The 14,015-nt window shown below is 40.7% G+C and overlaps 1 protein-coding gene across 2 annotated transcripts in view; it reads left to right on the forward strand.

Moving 5' to 3' along the window:
* Positions 1–14,015, forward strand: part of OGFOD3 (2-oxoglutarate and iron dependent oxygenase domain containing 3) — a 43,396-nt gene that overhangs the window by 25,298 nt on the left and 4,083 nt on the right. The window contains exons 7-8 of one of the 2 annotated variants that reach the window (XR_014574077.1): positions 1,464–1,587; positions 2,808–2,959. Coding sequence is in view for 1 of the 2 variants with exons in the window: in XM_083805661.1 (XP_083661787.1) it covers positions 1,464–1,587 (124 nt within the window). In the remaining variant the exon portion in view is untranslated. The remainder of the gene's footprint in view (positions 1–1,463; positions 1,588–2,807; positions 2,960–14,015) is intronic. The other variant, XM_083805661.1, reaches the window with a different exon arrangement.

Consider the following 14,015-nt stretch of genomic DNA (forward strand, 5'->3'; position numbering starts at 1 on the left):
AGTGGTGAAGTGGTGAAGGTGATAGCTTTGCAAAGCTGGTTGCAGGAGGAGGGCTGTAGACTGGCTGTTCTGAGGTGCTACTGTAGCACGTGCTCATTAATTCACATTTACTGTCTTATATTGCTGATAAGGTTTGGGTAAATATAGGGACAAGGGTATCACCAAAACATTTCTCATTCTTTTGATTTGGTCTGTGCAGTGCTGCTTATTGCTGGATTTGGATTTTTTTTTTTTTTAAGCTTGTATGGTCATAATAACAAAATGAGTAAGAATGAAAATGTCTTCCTATCCCATCTGTTGCTGTGCTCTCTTACAGAATAATGTGTACAACTGTGTTGAGCCAAAATTTAACTGGCGCTAATGAATGTAACTTTTTTTTTAAAAAAAGGAAAATATTTAGAGAACTTCAATGTTTGGAAGTAGCACTTACCTCTAACAGTCACCAGGTCAGACAGAACACTCTGCTAATGCAGTATATTTATGCAGTACTTCTGTGCTGCACATTTTGCTTTGACAGTGTAAAGCAGAGCTTCATTGAGTTGTGATATACTGTAAAGAAATTGGAGAATACAGCCATTGATTCTAAAGTATGTTTTTGATTGTAGGTGACCTAGATATGAAAAGGAAATATTTTCAGCTCAGCGTTAAATACTTAAAACTCAGAGTGAAGCTATGCAATATATACCATTTCTTTTCCCCATCTTCAACGTTCATATTAAGGCAAATAAATAATACTCTAACAGGAATGAAAATCAGTCTGTTATACTTAAAAACGTGGTGTTTGTTCTGCAGGCTGACAGGCAGCAAAGACTTTGAAAGCCATGTGTGAAGGTTTTAAAAACAAAAAAACAAAGCCTGTATGGAAAGGAGTAGGTGTTCCTCCAGCGAAGGTGTATTTATTGGGAAGGTCTGATTCACTGTTACCATGAAGTTTCTGCTTGCTAGCTGGTGAAAGAGTAAAAGGTGAGGTTTCCAGAAACCTCAAACTGTGATTAGCTAAGAGATATGGTTAATTTCTCACAGGCTGGTTTTGGTTCTTATCAGCATTATGGTGAAATCTGATTTTGAAATAATATAAATAAATCTGAGCATTTCCATACATTTGATTTGATGCAAAGGCGTAACTTCTGACACCGTGTTTTTTGCCAGCTGTTCAGTAGAGATAGGATGACGAAGATCAATAAAAACATTTCTTTAGTTTTGCAAACCGTAATAATAGAAATAATACAGGTAAAATACTAGTCGTGTAAAATATGTATGTAGTCTGTGTATAAACAGTATAGACTAATAAACATGTATAATTTCTATAGCAATGTTCTCATTTTTTTAGTGACCCTTTTATTAAATACGTGACAACTGGAAAATTAGAAAGCCAATCAGTTCTATCTGCTTAATTGCTTATATTCTGCAAAGATGAGAGCAGAATGTTGTAAAGTTTTAGTAATTGTTGACTTCACTCCTAGGTGACTTACGGCTCTTTTGACTATACTTCACTGCTGTATCTCTCTGACTATGCTGAAGATTTTGGTGGTGGACGGTTTGTGTTTATGGATGAAGGTTCCAACAAGACGATAGAGCCCCGAGCTGGTAAGAGTCTTGATTTGCTTGCATGAAGCAGGCCAAATTGTGCCCATTATTATCTGGGTGGGCTGGCTGATACAGTGGGAGTTGGTATTTTGTGTCAGTAGTAATTGTGGAATAATATAGTTCTCTGTCTCTTGTTATTCAGATTGATTAGGTAGAAAGTAAAGATTAAAACTGCTCAGATGAAATAGTTCAAATATGTGGAGTTAAGCTGCATAAAGTGGCTTCTTTGAAAGCTGTAGCATTTAGAACTGCAATCCAGTTATAGAATCTAAGAGTCATTCAGGTTGGAAAATACCTCCAAGATCATCTAGTCCAACCTTTAACTTAGCACTAAAATCCACCACTAAATCATGCTACAAAGTTCTACATCTGCACGTTTCCTACAGACCTCCAGGGATGGTGACTCAACCACTGCCCTGGCAGCCTGTTCCCATGCAGCACAACCCTCCCAGTAAAGAAATTTCTCCTAATATCCAACCTGAACCTTCCCTGGCACAACTTGAGGCCATTTCCTTATCCCTTGGTGCTTGGGAGAAGAGCCTGATCCCCACCTTGCTACAACCTCTTTTAAGGTCATTGTAAAGCACAATAAGCTCTCTCCCATGCCTTCTTTTCTCCAAGCTAAGCAACCCCAGGTCTCTCAGCTGCTCCTCGTAAGACTTGTTCTCTAGACCCTTCACCAGCTTCATTGCCCTTCTTTGGACACAAAGACAGGTTTAGCAGGCTAGAACGCATCTAGAGTCAAGATAACCGTGTGAACACTCTGAGTACAGCAAATCCACACTAAAAAATCCACACTAAAGCAACTTATTTTACACCTTCCGGCCAGAAGTTTCTTTGCTGTTCGTGGTGTGGCTCAATACCCTGCAACTGCTGTGGGCCAGGTGTGAAGGTGATGGATAACCACTGTGCTGCTGATGTGCAGAACCATGATGAACCGTGGTAACTTGGTTATGAGTCTGTACGTGCTTTTAGTAAATTTGATGAAGATAAGAATTCTGATGGCTGTCAGAAAGGCTGACCTTTTTAAAAAGAAAAAAAAACCCTTAAGGATGGCTTAAGATTTTTCTGATAAGTGGATTATTTGAAACTGGAATTACTTTGGGCAATATGCTTAGGAAGAAAGTGCTCAGGCTCAACTCATCTGTCTGTCAGGTTAGGGAGCTTACAGCAGTGTACCTCAACCTTTTATAATGCAAGACCAATCACATTTTTTGCAGGGAATATCAAGGACAGCTTCATATTCCTATGGACTTTTTTTTTTTAAGAGAAAAAAGATGGAAATGTTCTTATTTGAAGACAGCATCAGTATTTGTCTGCTGACAGGCATTACCTCAGCCTGAACTGGTTTTTTTACTATGGTGGCCTGCAAGTAGGTTGTGTGGTGTTGTTTTGTTTTTTTTCTTGTATGTCTTATAAATCATAGCGATCTACTCGCCAGCTGTAACAATGGCTTAGATAAACTCTGAGATTATCTGTGTTCTGGGTTTGATATCAAGAATTGTATGTTTGATTATTTTAGCTTTTGTGGTTGAAAATAAATGCTGAACTGAAAGTATTGTCATTTGCAAAATGCTGCCACCAGTATTTTGAAAGGAAGTAAATTAAACTAGGTCATTTCCAGATGCAATTCTAAAATGAACATGTTGGTATTAGAGCTGTAAAATAAGAATTGAATTCTGGATAGCTGAGAGGGCAGCTGTCTCCTTGCACAGCACTGGGGCAATCAGTCTGATGGCTGTATGCAGCATTCCCCTGACTTGATTTCAAAGTCTGCAGCTGTGAAATTGCTTCAATTCAGCCCCATCCATTTAATTTTCAGGCTGTGCTGCAAGGTGTTTGCTCTTTGTCAGTCCTGGGGAAGAATGGGGAGCAGATGAGGCGGAAGTACAGAGAGGAAAGATTTTTAACAGCACCTGATTCTGGCCACTCCCTTTCACAGTTCTTTTTATTAACAGTATCTGTGAAATGCAACTGGTTGAACACAACTTTTAAAATAAAACAATGCAAAGCTTGTGAAGAACAGCCTTTTTGGGAGATGAAATGTGCTATGTGTGCAAAACAGAAAATGAAGTTTAGTGCCAGTTACACCTTTCTTCCACACTCCTCTGTCCAAACGCAGTTTCCAGGGGTCCCACGATAGTGTCACTACCTATTGTGCTATCTAAATAATTACTGAAATCTTGTGAGAAGTGGAGAATATGTTTAGAAGTAAAGCACCATGTGAAGGCAATTCTGCTTCATTTTCCTCGTGCTGATAAAAATGCCACTTGTGAGAGAATGAGAACAAGGGAATGACCCCAGGGTGTTTTCTGTTGCTGGTACAAGTTGATCTATTTTTCATGTTCAGTGTGTTCCTTTGCAGTACTTTGTTTTCCTTTTTCCCCCTTCTTTTTTGTGTTTTCACTTTACGTTTCTTTTGATCCTTTGCTTTTCTTATCAGTCCAACTTTTTAAACCATGTGTCAATAAGCTTTTATGCTTCTCATTTAGGATGATTCAGGCTTCTTTAGAGTTGACTGTTGTGATCACTGGTTTAGTTCCAGTGCCTGGCAGCCAATTTACCTTCTCCATAACAGTACTGAAATTAAATTCTCAGATCTGGCATTTCTTATTGTCTCAGAATTACTTTGTATTTTGGGAATCTGGTGCTCTGTGCTAAAATGAGCACATTCCTTTTTGTGCAAGCAGTAATTTATTAAAGAGTCAGATTCTACAACAGGAAACAAAAGGACATTGTTACTGATGCGGCAGAGCAGGAAGGCAGTCATCTGAAATACAAAAAAATATAATCTTAAAAAACAAACAAACAAACAAAAACATTGTGAATTTCCCTGTTTTTTGGGACTGCTACCTGGGCAAATTTTTTCTGCTGTTTCAAATGCTTTCAGTCTTAACCCAGTCAGATTGGGACAGGGAAAACTTTTATATAAGCAGGAGTGGAGCCTAATTTTAAAACGTTTATCACTTTTCTAAGTATGCCACTTGTAAATTGTGTAAGAAGTACCTAAGTCCTGTTTGCACATATTCAAATGAGTGAGGGTGTTCTTAAGGCTATCATTCGTACCATGGTCTATAATATTGGTTTGTTTAATAATTAACACATCTAGCTCTAAGAGGGAATTAAATTCATTAGTTTGGATGCTCTCGAGAGTTTTTTTTTTTCCTTTTAATGGACATGAACAAGTCACCACTGTTATGCCAATTCATGTGTACAGAGCCTTGGCTAATCCTTAAACAAATTTGGAGTTAAGGGACACATCTCTGAAGCCTATCTGGGCACAAGGGAAGTGTGTGTGTGTCTTGTCTGAAGTTGGGGCCTCTGTCTGCTGCAACAAACTCACTGTACCAAGAATAAGAATCCTCTGCTCCAAGTAAAATACTGTTTTGAAAGGAAAAGCTTTTTTTTGAATAAAGAAACAGTTCTGAAGTCATATCTGTTGCTTGTAAATGCCTCTGGTAATCCAATTTCCAAAAATGAATTGGCAAAATGGCAATGCATTGTCATTTTGTTTTCATCCTTTGCACCAGGGGTAGCTCTCCTCAAAAGAAGAAATTTTGCACATGGAGAACAAGGAGGTGATTGGTGACAGCCGGCATGGCTTCACTAAGGACAGGTCGTGCCTTACAAATCTGGTGGCCTTCTACGGTGGGGTTACAGCACTGGTGGACAGGGGAAGAGCAACTGACATCCTCTACCTGGACTTGTGCAAGGCATTTGACACTGTCCCCCATGATATCCTTGTCTCTAAATTGGACAGATACGGATTTGAGGGGTAGACCACTCAGTGGGTTAGGAATTGGCTGGATGGTTGCACTCAGATTTGCTGTCAACAGCTCAATGTCCAGGGGGAGACCAGTGATGAGTGGTGTTCCTCAGGGGTCAGGATTGGGACCGGTGCTGTTTGACATCTTTGATGACAGGGACAGTGGGATCGAGTGTGCCCTCAGCACGTTTGCTGATGACACCGAGCTGTGTGGTGTGGTCAACATGCAGAAGGAATGCCATCCAGAGGGACCTTGACTGGCCTGAGAGGTGGGCCTGTGCGACCCTCTTGAGGTTCAACAAGGCCAGCTGCAAGGCCCTGCATCTGGATTGGGGCAATGCCAAGCACAATCACAGGCTGGGTAGTGAATGGATCAAGAGCAGCCACGATGAGAAGGACCTGGGGGTGCTGGTTGATGAGAAGCTCGACATGAGCTGGCAATGTGTGCCTGCAGCACAGAAAGCCGGCTGTACCCTGGGCTGCAGCAAAAGAAGCGTGGGCAGCAGGGAGAGGAGGGGGTTGTCCCCCTCTGCTCTGCTCTTGTGAGACCCCACCTGGGGTGTGCGTTCAGCTCTGGGGTCCCCAGCACAAGAAGGACACAGAAGTATTAAAATGAGTCCAGAGGAGGCCACAAGGATGTTCAAGGGGCTAGAGCCCCATTCCTATGAAGACAGGCTGAGAGTTAGGGTTGTTCAGCCTGGAGAAGAGAAGGCTCTGGGGAGGCTTTAGAGCAGCCTTCCAGTGCCTAAGGGGGGCTGTAGGAAAGCTGGGGAGGGACTCTTTATCAGGGGGTGTGGTGACAGGACAAGGGGTAACAGCTTCCAACTAAAAGAGGGTAGGTTTAGATTGGGTATAAGGAAGAAATTTACTCAGAGGGCGGTGAGACACTGGCACAGGCTGCCCAGAGAAGCTGTGGCTGCCCCATCCCTGGAGGTGTTTAAGACCAGGCTGGATGGGGCTTTGGGCAACCTGGGCTGGTGGGAGGTGTCCCTGCCCATGGAATTAAATGAGCTTTAAGGTCCCTGCCAACCCAACCCATTCCATGATTCTATGAAACAGAGCAACTGTTAGAATGAGGTTCTTCAAAACAAAGGCCATGGCCCTTTCATCATTAACTTTCTTTGTCTGGCCTGCGATTTGTTGCAGTAAGCTTCAATAGATACAGTTAGATTAAGTATAAATGACAGACAATAAGGCATTCCTTTTTTAATGTTAAAATCAGTATACTTTATACTGCTATGAAGTTTGCCAGTGTAAAACATATTTAAAATTTCATTATTTTGGAGAGTCTTGTTTGAATTTGGGTACTGGCAATATTACAGAGAGGTCACACGCTTCATTTTATAAGTGTAGATGAAACCCTGCAGCTGGAATGAAATATCTGTACTAGTTGTGTGTTCTGTATTTGCATGTACACTTCTTGGTTTTAAGGTCAGCTTTGTTGTGCTTTCAACTCACAAAGGAGTTTGTTCTTTATACCAGTTGTTTTTTATATAAGGGCAGATGGAAAGGTCACAATCTCTGGAAGAAAATAATCAGTGATGCAAAATTAATTATGTGTGTTGGTTCGTGTGACATGTTACTTTTCTGTTTCATTTGTGAATATCAAACTTAGCATATTTGTATAGTTGGCAGAGAAAAGTGTCTTTCTGCAAGTGTAAAAATATTTGAGATGAAGGTATGAGCCATTTGGGAACCTGTGAGGTTGGATTATTCTTCATTTAGAATGGAAAAAAGTGTGCACTCAAAGCCTGATTGTTCAGATTTTCTGTTTAATCTTTATTTTTCTGTGCTCTTTGAAAAAAAAAAAAAAACAAAAAACAAAACAACCCGCATCATCAGTTTGGAGGAATTCACTACTAAAGGCTGTGGGAATGCTGCATATTAACAGAGTTCAATGACATAGTAAGAATATATATATATATTCCAGACTTGGAGGTCTCACGACAACGTAACACGGTTTTTACACCTTGTATTAAAAGCATTTCTTCAGTAATTATTTAGTAATCCATTTTGTGTTATGGAACATCTGGTTTTTCACTGAGTGTAGGTACTCTTTCTCCACACTTAACCTGGATAATGCTGATTTAATCTAGATGAAGATGGTCTTCTGGCATTCCTAGCTTTAGTTTTGCTCCAATCAGCAGAACTGGATCACATCTTGATGACAAATCAGTAACAACTGAAAGCTGAGTGATTTAAAAACAAAGCAAGAATACCCCACAAGTAGCTGTCAGTCCTAGAGGAAGATAAATGGAGCAGGCATTAGCAGCTGCAGTAATATCCAGCTACGCAAAGCTCATGGGTTAAAGGAGGGGGCACTTTAGTGATTTACAATACCAATCATGAATTGCACTTGGGATGGGTAAGACAATTACAGAGAAATGGTAGAAAAAGGAGGACCTGTTGCAGCTGTGACAAAAATATGTTGAAACAGGCGCATACAGGAGCTAAAGAGCTCCTCGTTTCTATGTCGAGCTCAGAAGATTTTCTTTTGCTTTCTGTTCTGTTCCTCATAGAAGGTTAGCTTTCTTCCAGACTCTGGTTTTGTGTTCCAGACATGCATGGTGACAGGTTTCTGATGTCATTAAAATAAATAGTCTTTTAATTGGGCACTTAAATCAGCAGTACCTGGGAGGCTCAGATCAGACCTGCGCTTCCCATGCTGCTTATGACTTACCCTCAACTAGATGTTGTACTTTGTACAAAGTATCTGTATTATTGAGGATAGTAATGGTCATTTTAATTGGGCCATTGAAAGGATTGAGGTGTGCAAGGGGGTTGGGGAGTGCTAACCTGATGTGTTAGTGCTTTACGGGGCATTGCAGAGCATTGTCACTGTGGTGAGTTGGCCTCTGAGGCTTTTTCCTGGTATAAAACAGTTATTAATGAGCACGTGTAGTATGCATCTTGTTTGCTTGTCATTCCTTAATGCATTTCTACAGGACTTCGGTTTTCATAATGCACATGCAGGCTGATATTTTAGAAACTTGATTGGATGCTGCTAAACAAATATGCAGCAAAGTTGAAGGTATAAAGAAGGAACAGAGGAAAATCAACTTCAACCAGTTACTTGATGAAATTCAGGTAATGTAACAGGTGAAGTAAAATAAAATGCAAAATGAACTCTTTCAGATGTGTTACACTGTATAGATCAGTAATGATGTTTCCATTCTTGGTTCGTGCGCTTTGTGAGTTTTAATGTCACAAACAATAGGCGTATGGGAACAGGTTGCCCAGGGCAATAGTAGAATCACCGTCCTTGGAGGTGTTTAAGGAAAGGATAAGTGTGGTACTTAGGGACATGGTTTAGTGGGCAATATTGATGGTAGGTGGACGATTGGGCTAGATGATCTTAGAGGTCATAACCTTGGATGTTAGAGGTGATAACCCTGTTCTTCTCCTTTAGCTGTAGGGAGAAGAAAAGGAGCCAAAAGGCCTGGGTGGCAGTAAGGGTGAAGAGGGGAGAGCAGGGTTATGCAGTTTTTATTTCTAAAAACTTCACTGGATTGTCACACTTTCAAATGTAATGTACAGAGCAGAAACTCCTGTTGTTTTGAGCAACCAACTGTGCTGGTGGAATAGAAGCAGGCAGGGATTCTCTTGAAATCTAACAATGCTTATGTCTCTTTATTTTAATAGGATATTATTTTTAGTAGGGAATAACTTGTTCATTTATTTTCTTTAAAAAGTGTAATTTGGAAGTTTTCAACCCAGGTGATTATGAATTTAAAGTAGAAGCAAGTACTTCTAAAAGTATTAATAATACTTCAGCAAATTACAAGCCAGCTATAAAAAGTTCTCAGTGATAATCATTGATTTTATTCATAACAGCAAGTAATTGCTAAAAAAAATCTGGGGCGATTTTGCATCTAGGCTTCGTTAGATGCCCGTTGTGTTTTAATTTCTTTTTAGGACCTATTCACCTTTACACTTCTGTGCGTGGCATACTTTTCACCTGTGTATGCGGGGAACTTGTTTAGAGAAGCTTGTGCACTCTCTTCTGCTGTAAAGGTTGGCACAACATCCAGACTCAAGTCTTCAAAACAGTAGATAAAAACTTGGTTTATATCTGGGATGAAATCCAGATCAGCAGTGTAGTGGTGTGCAGGTAGGTAGGATGCACACACCAGCTGCTCTTTTACCCAGCTGGCAGCTTTCAGCACTGCCTTCAGAAAGGTTTCCCCCATTTAACATGCAAGAGACAGCATTACCAGATGGTGCTGCTGTCACCTGAGGAAGGTACCTGGCACACTTTGGACTGGGAAAACCCTGGAACCAGAGCTATGACAGAAGTGTGACCTGTCCCTTTTATCTCAAGTCAGATCATGCTCAGGTGCTGTCATTCCACTTTACTTTCATAAGGCTTAGGTAAAGACTTGCTTAAAGCTTTCCCCTTTCAACAATATATTTATAATAATTGAATAAGTATATCCATTAAGTAAATTTTATTGTGTGATTACAAAAAATAGAAGTTTTTTTTTTTTTTGCCTAGTGATATGGTGTTTGAGGGGTAGGAGGAGAGGCTTTATGTAAGGATGAATTAGCAGTGAATCCTAAACAGCTGACAAGGATGAGAAGACAATTATGTGTGCTGTTTCCCAGACAGTGCTTCTGTCTTGGTGTCATTCAGCAGACGAAACACAATTTTCTTACTTTCTCGAGTAATACTCAGAACTGGTAAAGCAGCCAGTCAAAGCTGTCAGCGCATAAGATGAAAGATGCTGAGTAGACCTGTAGTGCCAAATAAACTGTTCCTGCTTCCCTTTCATCTGGCAGAAGAGTTGCTTCATTTCCTTCTGAGCAGCTGCCCAGTTTCTCCATGTGTCCAGCTGCTCTGGACGGTGGTTGGAGGTGAGACCTTCTACACCGCCCAGCCCCGCTCTGTCCCGGGCAGCAGGCAGTGGCAGCCCCTGTCCTTCCCTGGCGTCCAGCCCCTCTTCGGGCAGACCAGAGGAGAAGGGTGAGGGGACACTTAGCGCGCCCTTAACTTGCTTGCATGATTAAGTGTGGGTCAAGACAGTCCAACACCTGGTTTGCAGTTTCTCCTTGATGTTTGCATGAGCCAAGGAGTTTACAAGGATATTTGGCAGTGAGTTAAAGTAGAAGGGCTGAAATGATGCTGCCAAGAAAGCAAAAGTGGCAGTCTCACGTGAAGGATGGGAGCACAAAGGGGGTGGGAATCTGGTGGCAACAACAGGTAGGCTGCAGAAAGCAATTGCTAAAGTTGGTATTAATGTGAATGGCCTATGCCATGTAAAATCAGAATGATCTGGTGCTGGAGTGGAGATCATTTGGTCACAGCTTCCTGCTCAGCAGTTGATCACAGGAGACGCAAGGGTAGTAAAATGTATGTCTGAGACACGTGGTCGGGAAGTGCCATATCTAAGGTGTGCTGACTAACTTGTGCTATTAATGCTACGCTTACATGTGCTGATAAGATGACCCTGAGCAACCTGACACAACTCGGATATCATTTAGAAGTTGGCCCTGATTTGAGAAAGGGATTTGACCAGAAGCCCTCCCCAGATCTCTTCCCATCTAAATTACGCAGTGAATCTATAATTCTATATGCAGTGAATGTAATTCTGTTTGCAGTGAATCTACAGTAAGAGGCATAATAACGTAGTGTGTGGTTGTTTTTTCTTTTTTCCTTATGAGCATTGTGGTATGTTAACATTTGTATGGTTCTCGGTCTTTTTATGTATTCTCTACTTTTTTTATAATTTAGTCTTACGCACCTTACCATTTTTTCTCTTGCCAGAATAAGAACAACAGAGGATACTCTATACTACTTGTAAAGCAAAAGAACGAGTGTTAATTGCAAAGTATTGTACTGGTGTTTACTAATTAATTTTTGCAGTAACACTGTTAGAATGTGTCACTGTTTTCTTCATTTTAGAGACAAGGAAACAGATGAGAGATTAAGTGGTTTGATCAAAGTCACAGTATAAGTCAAGGACATAGCTGTCAATGAAAATTGTTTTCTTTTTATATTCTCCCAGTCTATATTGCCTTCCAGTACTGAGGTTAGGTAGAATATTGCAGGCAGTTTGCTTGTGGAAGTGCAACTGAATGTTAAAATTCAACAGGGATAAAATCTCCTGAGAGCAAGCCTTATGGGAATACTGTGATGTTATAGCTGGAAGAGTAATTAAATGGGACATCATTGCTTTATGGTGAAATAGGTGTTGCTTTTGTTGCTTAAGTATTTTTCATGAAAATAATAGTGTTACTTTATCAGAATTAGGGTCACATACAGCTCAGTACTGAATCTTGTGACTGGCACTTGTACGTCTTCAGAAATAACAGTTCCTGTGGATCAGTGCAAAAATCGCTTCTCAAAAAATCAAGAGAACAAGGGGTTACCTCTAATATGATTAAGGTCTTGCTCCTGTATTTTCTTTCCTGTTTTTCACATCACAAGCTTTTCTGAGCCTGATGGCATTTAAGACCTTGACTTGTGTCAGTGACACTGAAGACCAGGCTCAGTTCTGATGGATGCAGTGGTGCTGAGCTTGTTAGCAATTCCTCGTCCTAGATCAGAGTGGCACGTATGAGTGAGTTGGCACGTGAGCTTTCCATGATAGCTTTTCTTTGATCCCCAATACAATTTATCCTTTGATTACTTTTGTAAATATTAAAAACTTCCGTGAATGTTTAAGGCTCACAGAAGAAGGACTGAGAAGCAGCTGCACCTGGGGAGCTAGCACAGAAGCAGAGCTGGAGCAGTGGCTGTGAACTGGAAGGGGAAGCGCCTGTGTCACAGTAACACTTTGTCCATCTGCAAGGAGAACAGCTCATCAGCTAAGCCTTTACTGTACCAAACTCCATCTTGAAGCATGCTTTCATAGAATCATAGAGAAAACATGGAAGGGAAGAGAAAACAGACGGTAGATTCAGGTATTCTTAGATCTAGCTTGTTGCCAAATAGAGATCAAAGGTAAGGATTGATTGATTACTTCTGTTCCTATAGAGATCAGAGGGCTATGGGCAAACTAATTATTTAGAAACAGGCTCCTGTTGGTATTCCGGTTACCACAAATCATTCCAATTCTTTGTCCTCTTTGTTTTTCTCTTATAGTAAGAAAGGTGAGAACAAGTGCATTTGTGTGGGAGAACTTCCTCTGCTCCCTTGTTGCAGAAAGAAAATTTGGCTCCTCTGTAGGAACTAGGCTAGGGCTCTCCATCCTGCTGCTATATAGGCTGATGGGAGTCTTGAAGGCATTTGGAAACAGCTGTAAAGGAGTTTTAAGTGTTTGGTGGTGGCCAGAAAAGAGGAAAGATCATTTAAAGAAGTGCCTTCAGAAATGTCAGTGTTCTTTTAATCTGATATGGGAGTTGTATGCCCAAGTGTTAAAAGGACTAAATGCTCCACTGTGCTGCACTAATTGCCGTGGCATGCTGTGTCTGATTTATATCTCATTAAATGGAAAGTGGAGGTGTGAAGGAGATGGACCGTATATGTGGGAGAGCAGCCCACAGTTCTTGTAACTGCTGGGTCTAAAACTCATCCCAGAGGCTGAGGTTAAAGCATCGTGAAGCTAAACAGGCGATGGAGTTCTTGTCATCTTGCAGCGATTGGGGAAAATGTGAGTTAAATGCTTATGTTCAGGATGAAATAAATACTCTTGAGTAATCTTGGTGGGAAAAAGAATTCCTTTGTTATCACCATGGGCATCACTCCTAACCCAAGGACACCGCCATTCCAATCTTCATCCTTCAGGACCCGGCTCAGAGACCGGTGTCTTAAAGCTTAGAAACAAGGACCTCAAAACGGGAGATGATCCCTCTCCTGTTTCTTCCATTCCCCAGGAGTTCATCCCTTAAGAACCAGCAATAACATACTTTCTCTTTTTTGGTTAGGTAATATCATACTATGAAGCGGTGTTGAATAGTAGCCTGTGATCTCAAAAAAGCTTACATTTTAAAACCAAGTGTTCATAAATCAACCCCAAATTTATGTGGCAGGAAGCAGTTGTCAAGATTTCATTACTGGAAAGAGAAAAGCATGTTGGAAAGAATCTGCAAGACAGTCAGAAGAGAGGAGACAAAAATGAAAAGACATATTTGAGGCCATTGTCAATTCAAATAACGAAAGAAAAGAACAAAGGAAGCAGGATTAGAATTTTCGCATGCTTTACCCAGAGCTTTTGTCACTCAAAAATGTTTCACCGGGAAATTGCACGTGCCTACGCATTTTTGGTTTGGAATGAGTAGTTGCATAGCCATTCTTTGGCATCTGTAATACAATGCTGATCTTTTGTGAAGCTCAGCATTCACTCTGTTGCTTACTCAAGAGTGTGGAGAGCTCAGTGGACCTGCCCTGTGCGTGCCTTTCTCTCTTTTCAAAATGAGAGAAATCCTAGCGTGGCTACCACAATTGTGTCAGCATGTAATGCTTTTTTTTTATATAAAGTTTGCGCTTTAAGTGCTTTGAATGCAGTCTCACAGCTAAAAACAGACCCACATCACGTATGGCACTAATAACTTGCTAACATGGTTCATGGTTTAGAATTTTCGGGCTTAAAATCTCAAACTCAAAATTGATTAAAAAACAATTGCTAGAACCGAGGACAGATGATAGCCTAGGATTAGGTACGTACTTTTCTAAGCACCTTGCTTAGTTCTGACCCGCTTTTTTTTGTGTAGTAATTTAACT

This window comes from Anser anser, assembly GCF_964211835.1.
Source record: "Anser anser genome assembly, chromosome: 19".
NCBI classification, from domain to species: Eukaryota; Metazoa; Chordata; class Aves; order Anseriformes; family Anatidae; genus Anser; species Anser anser.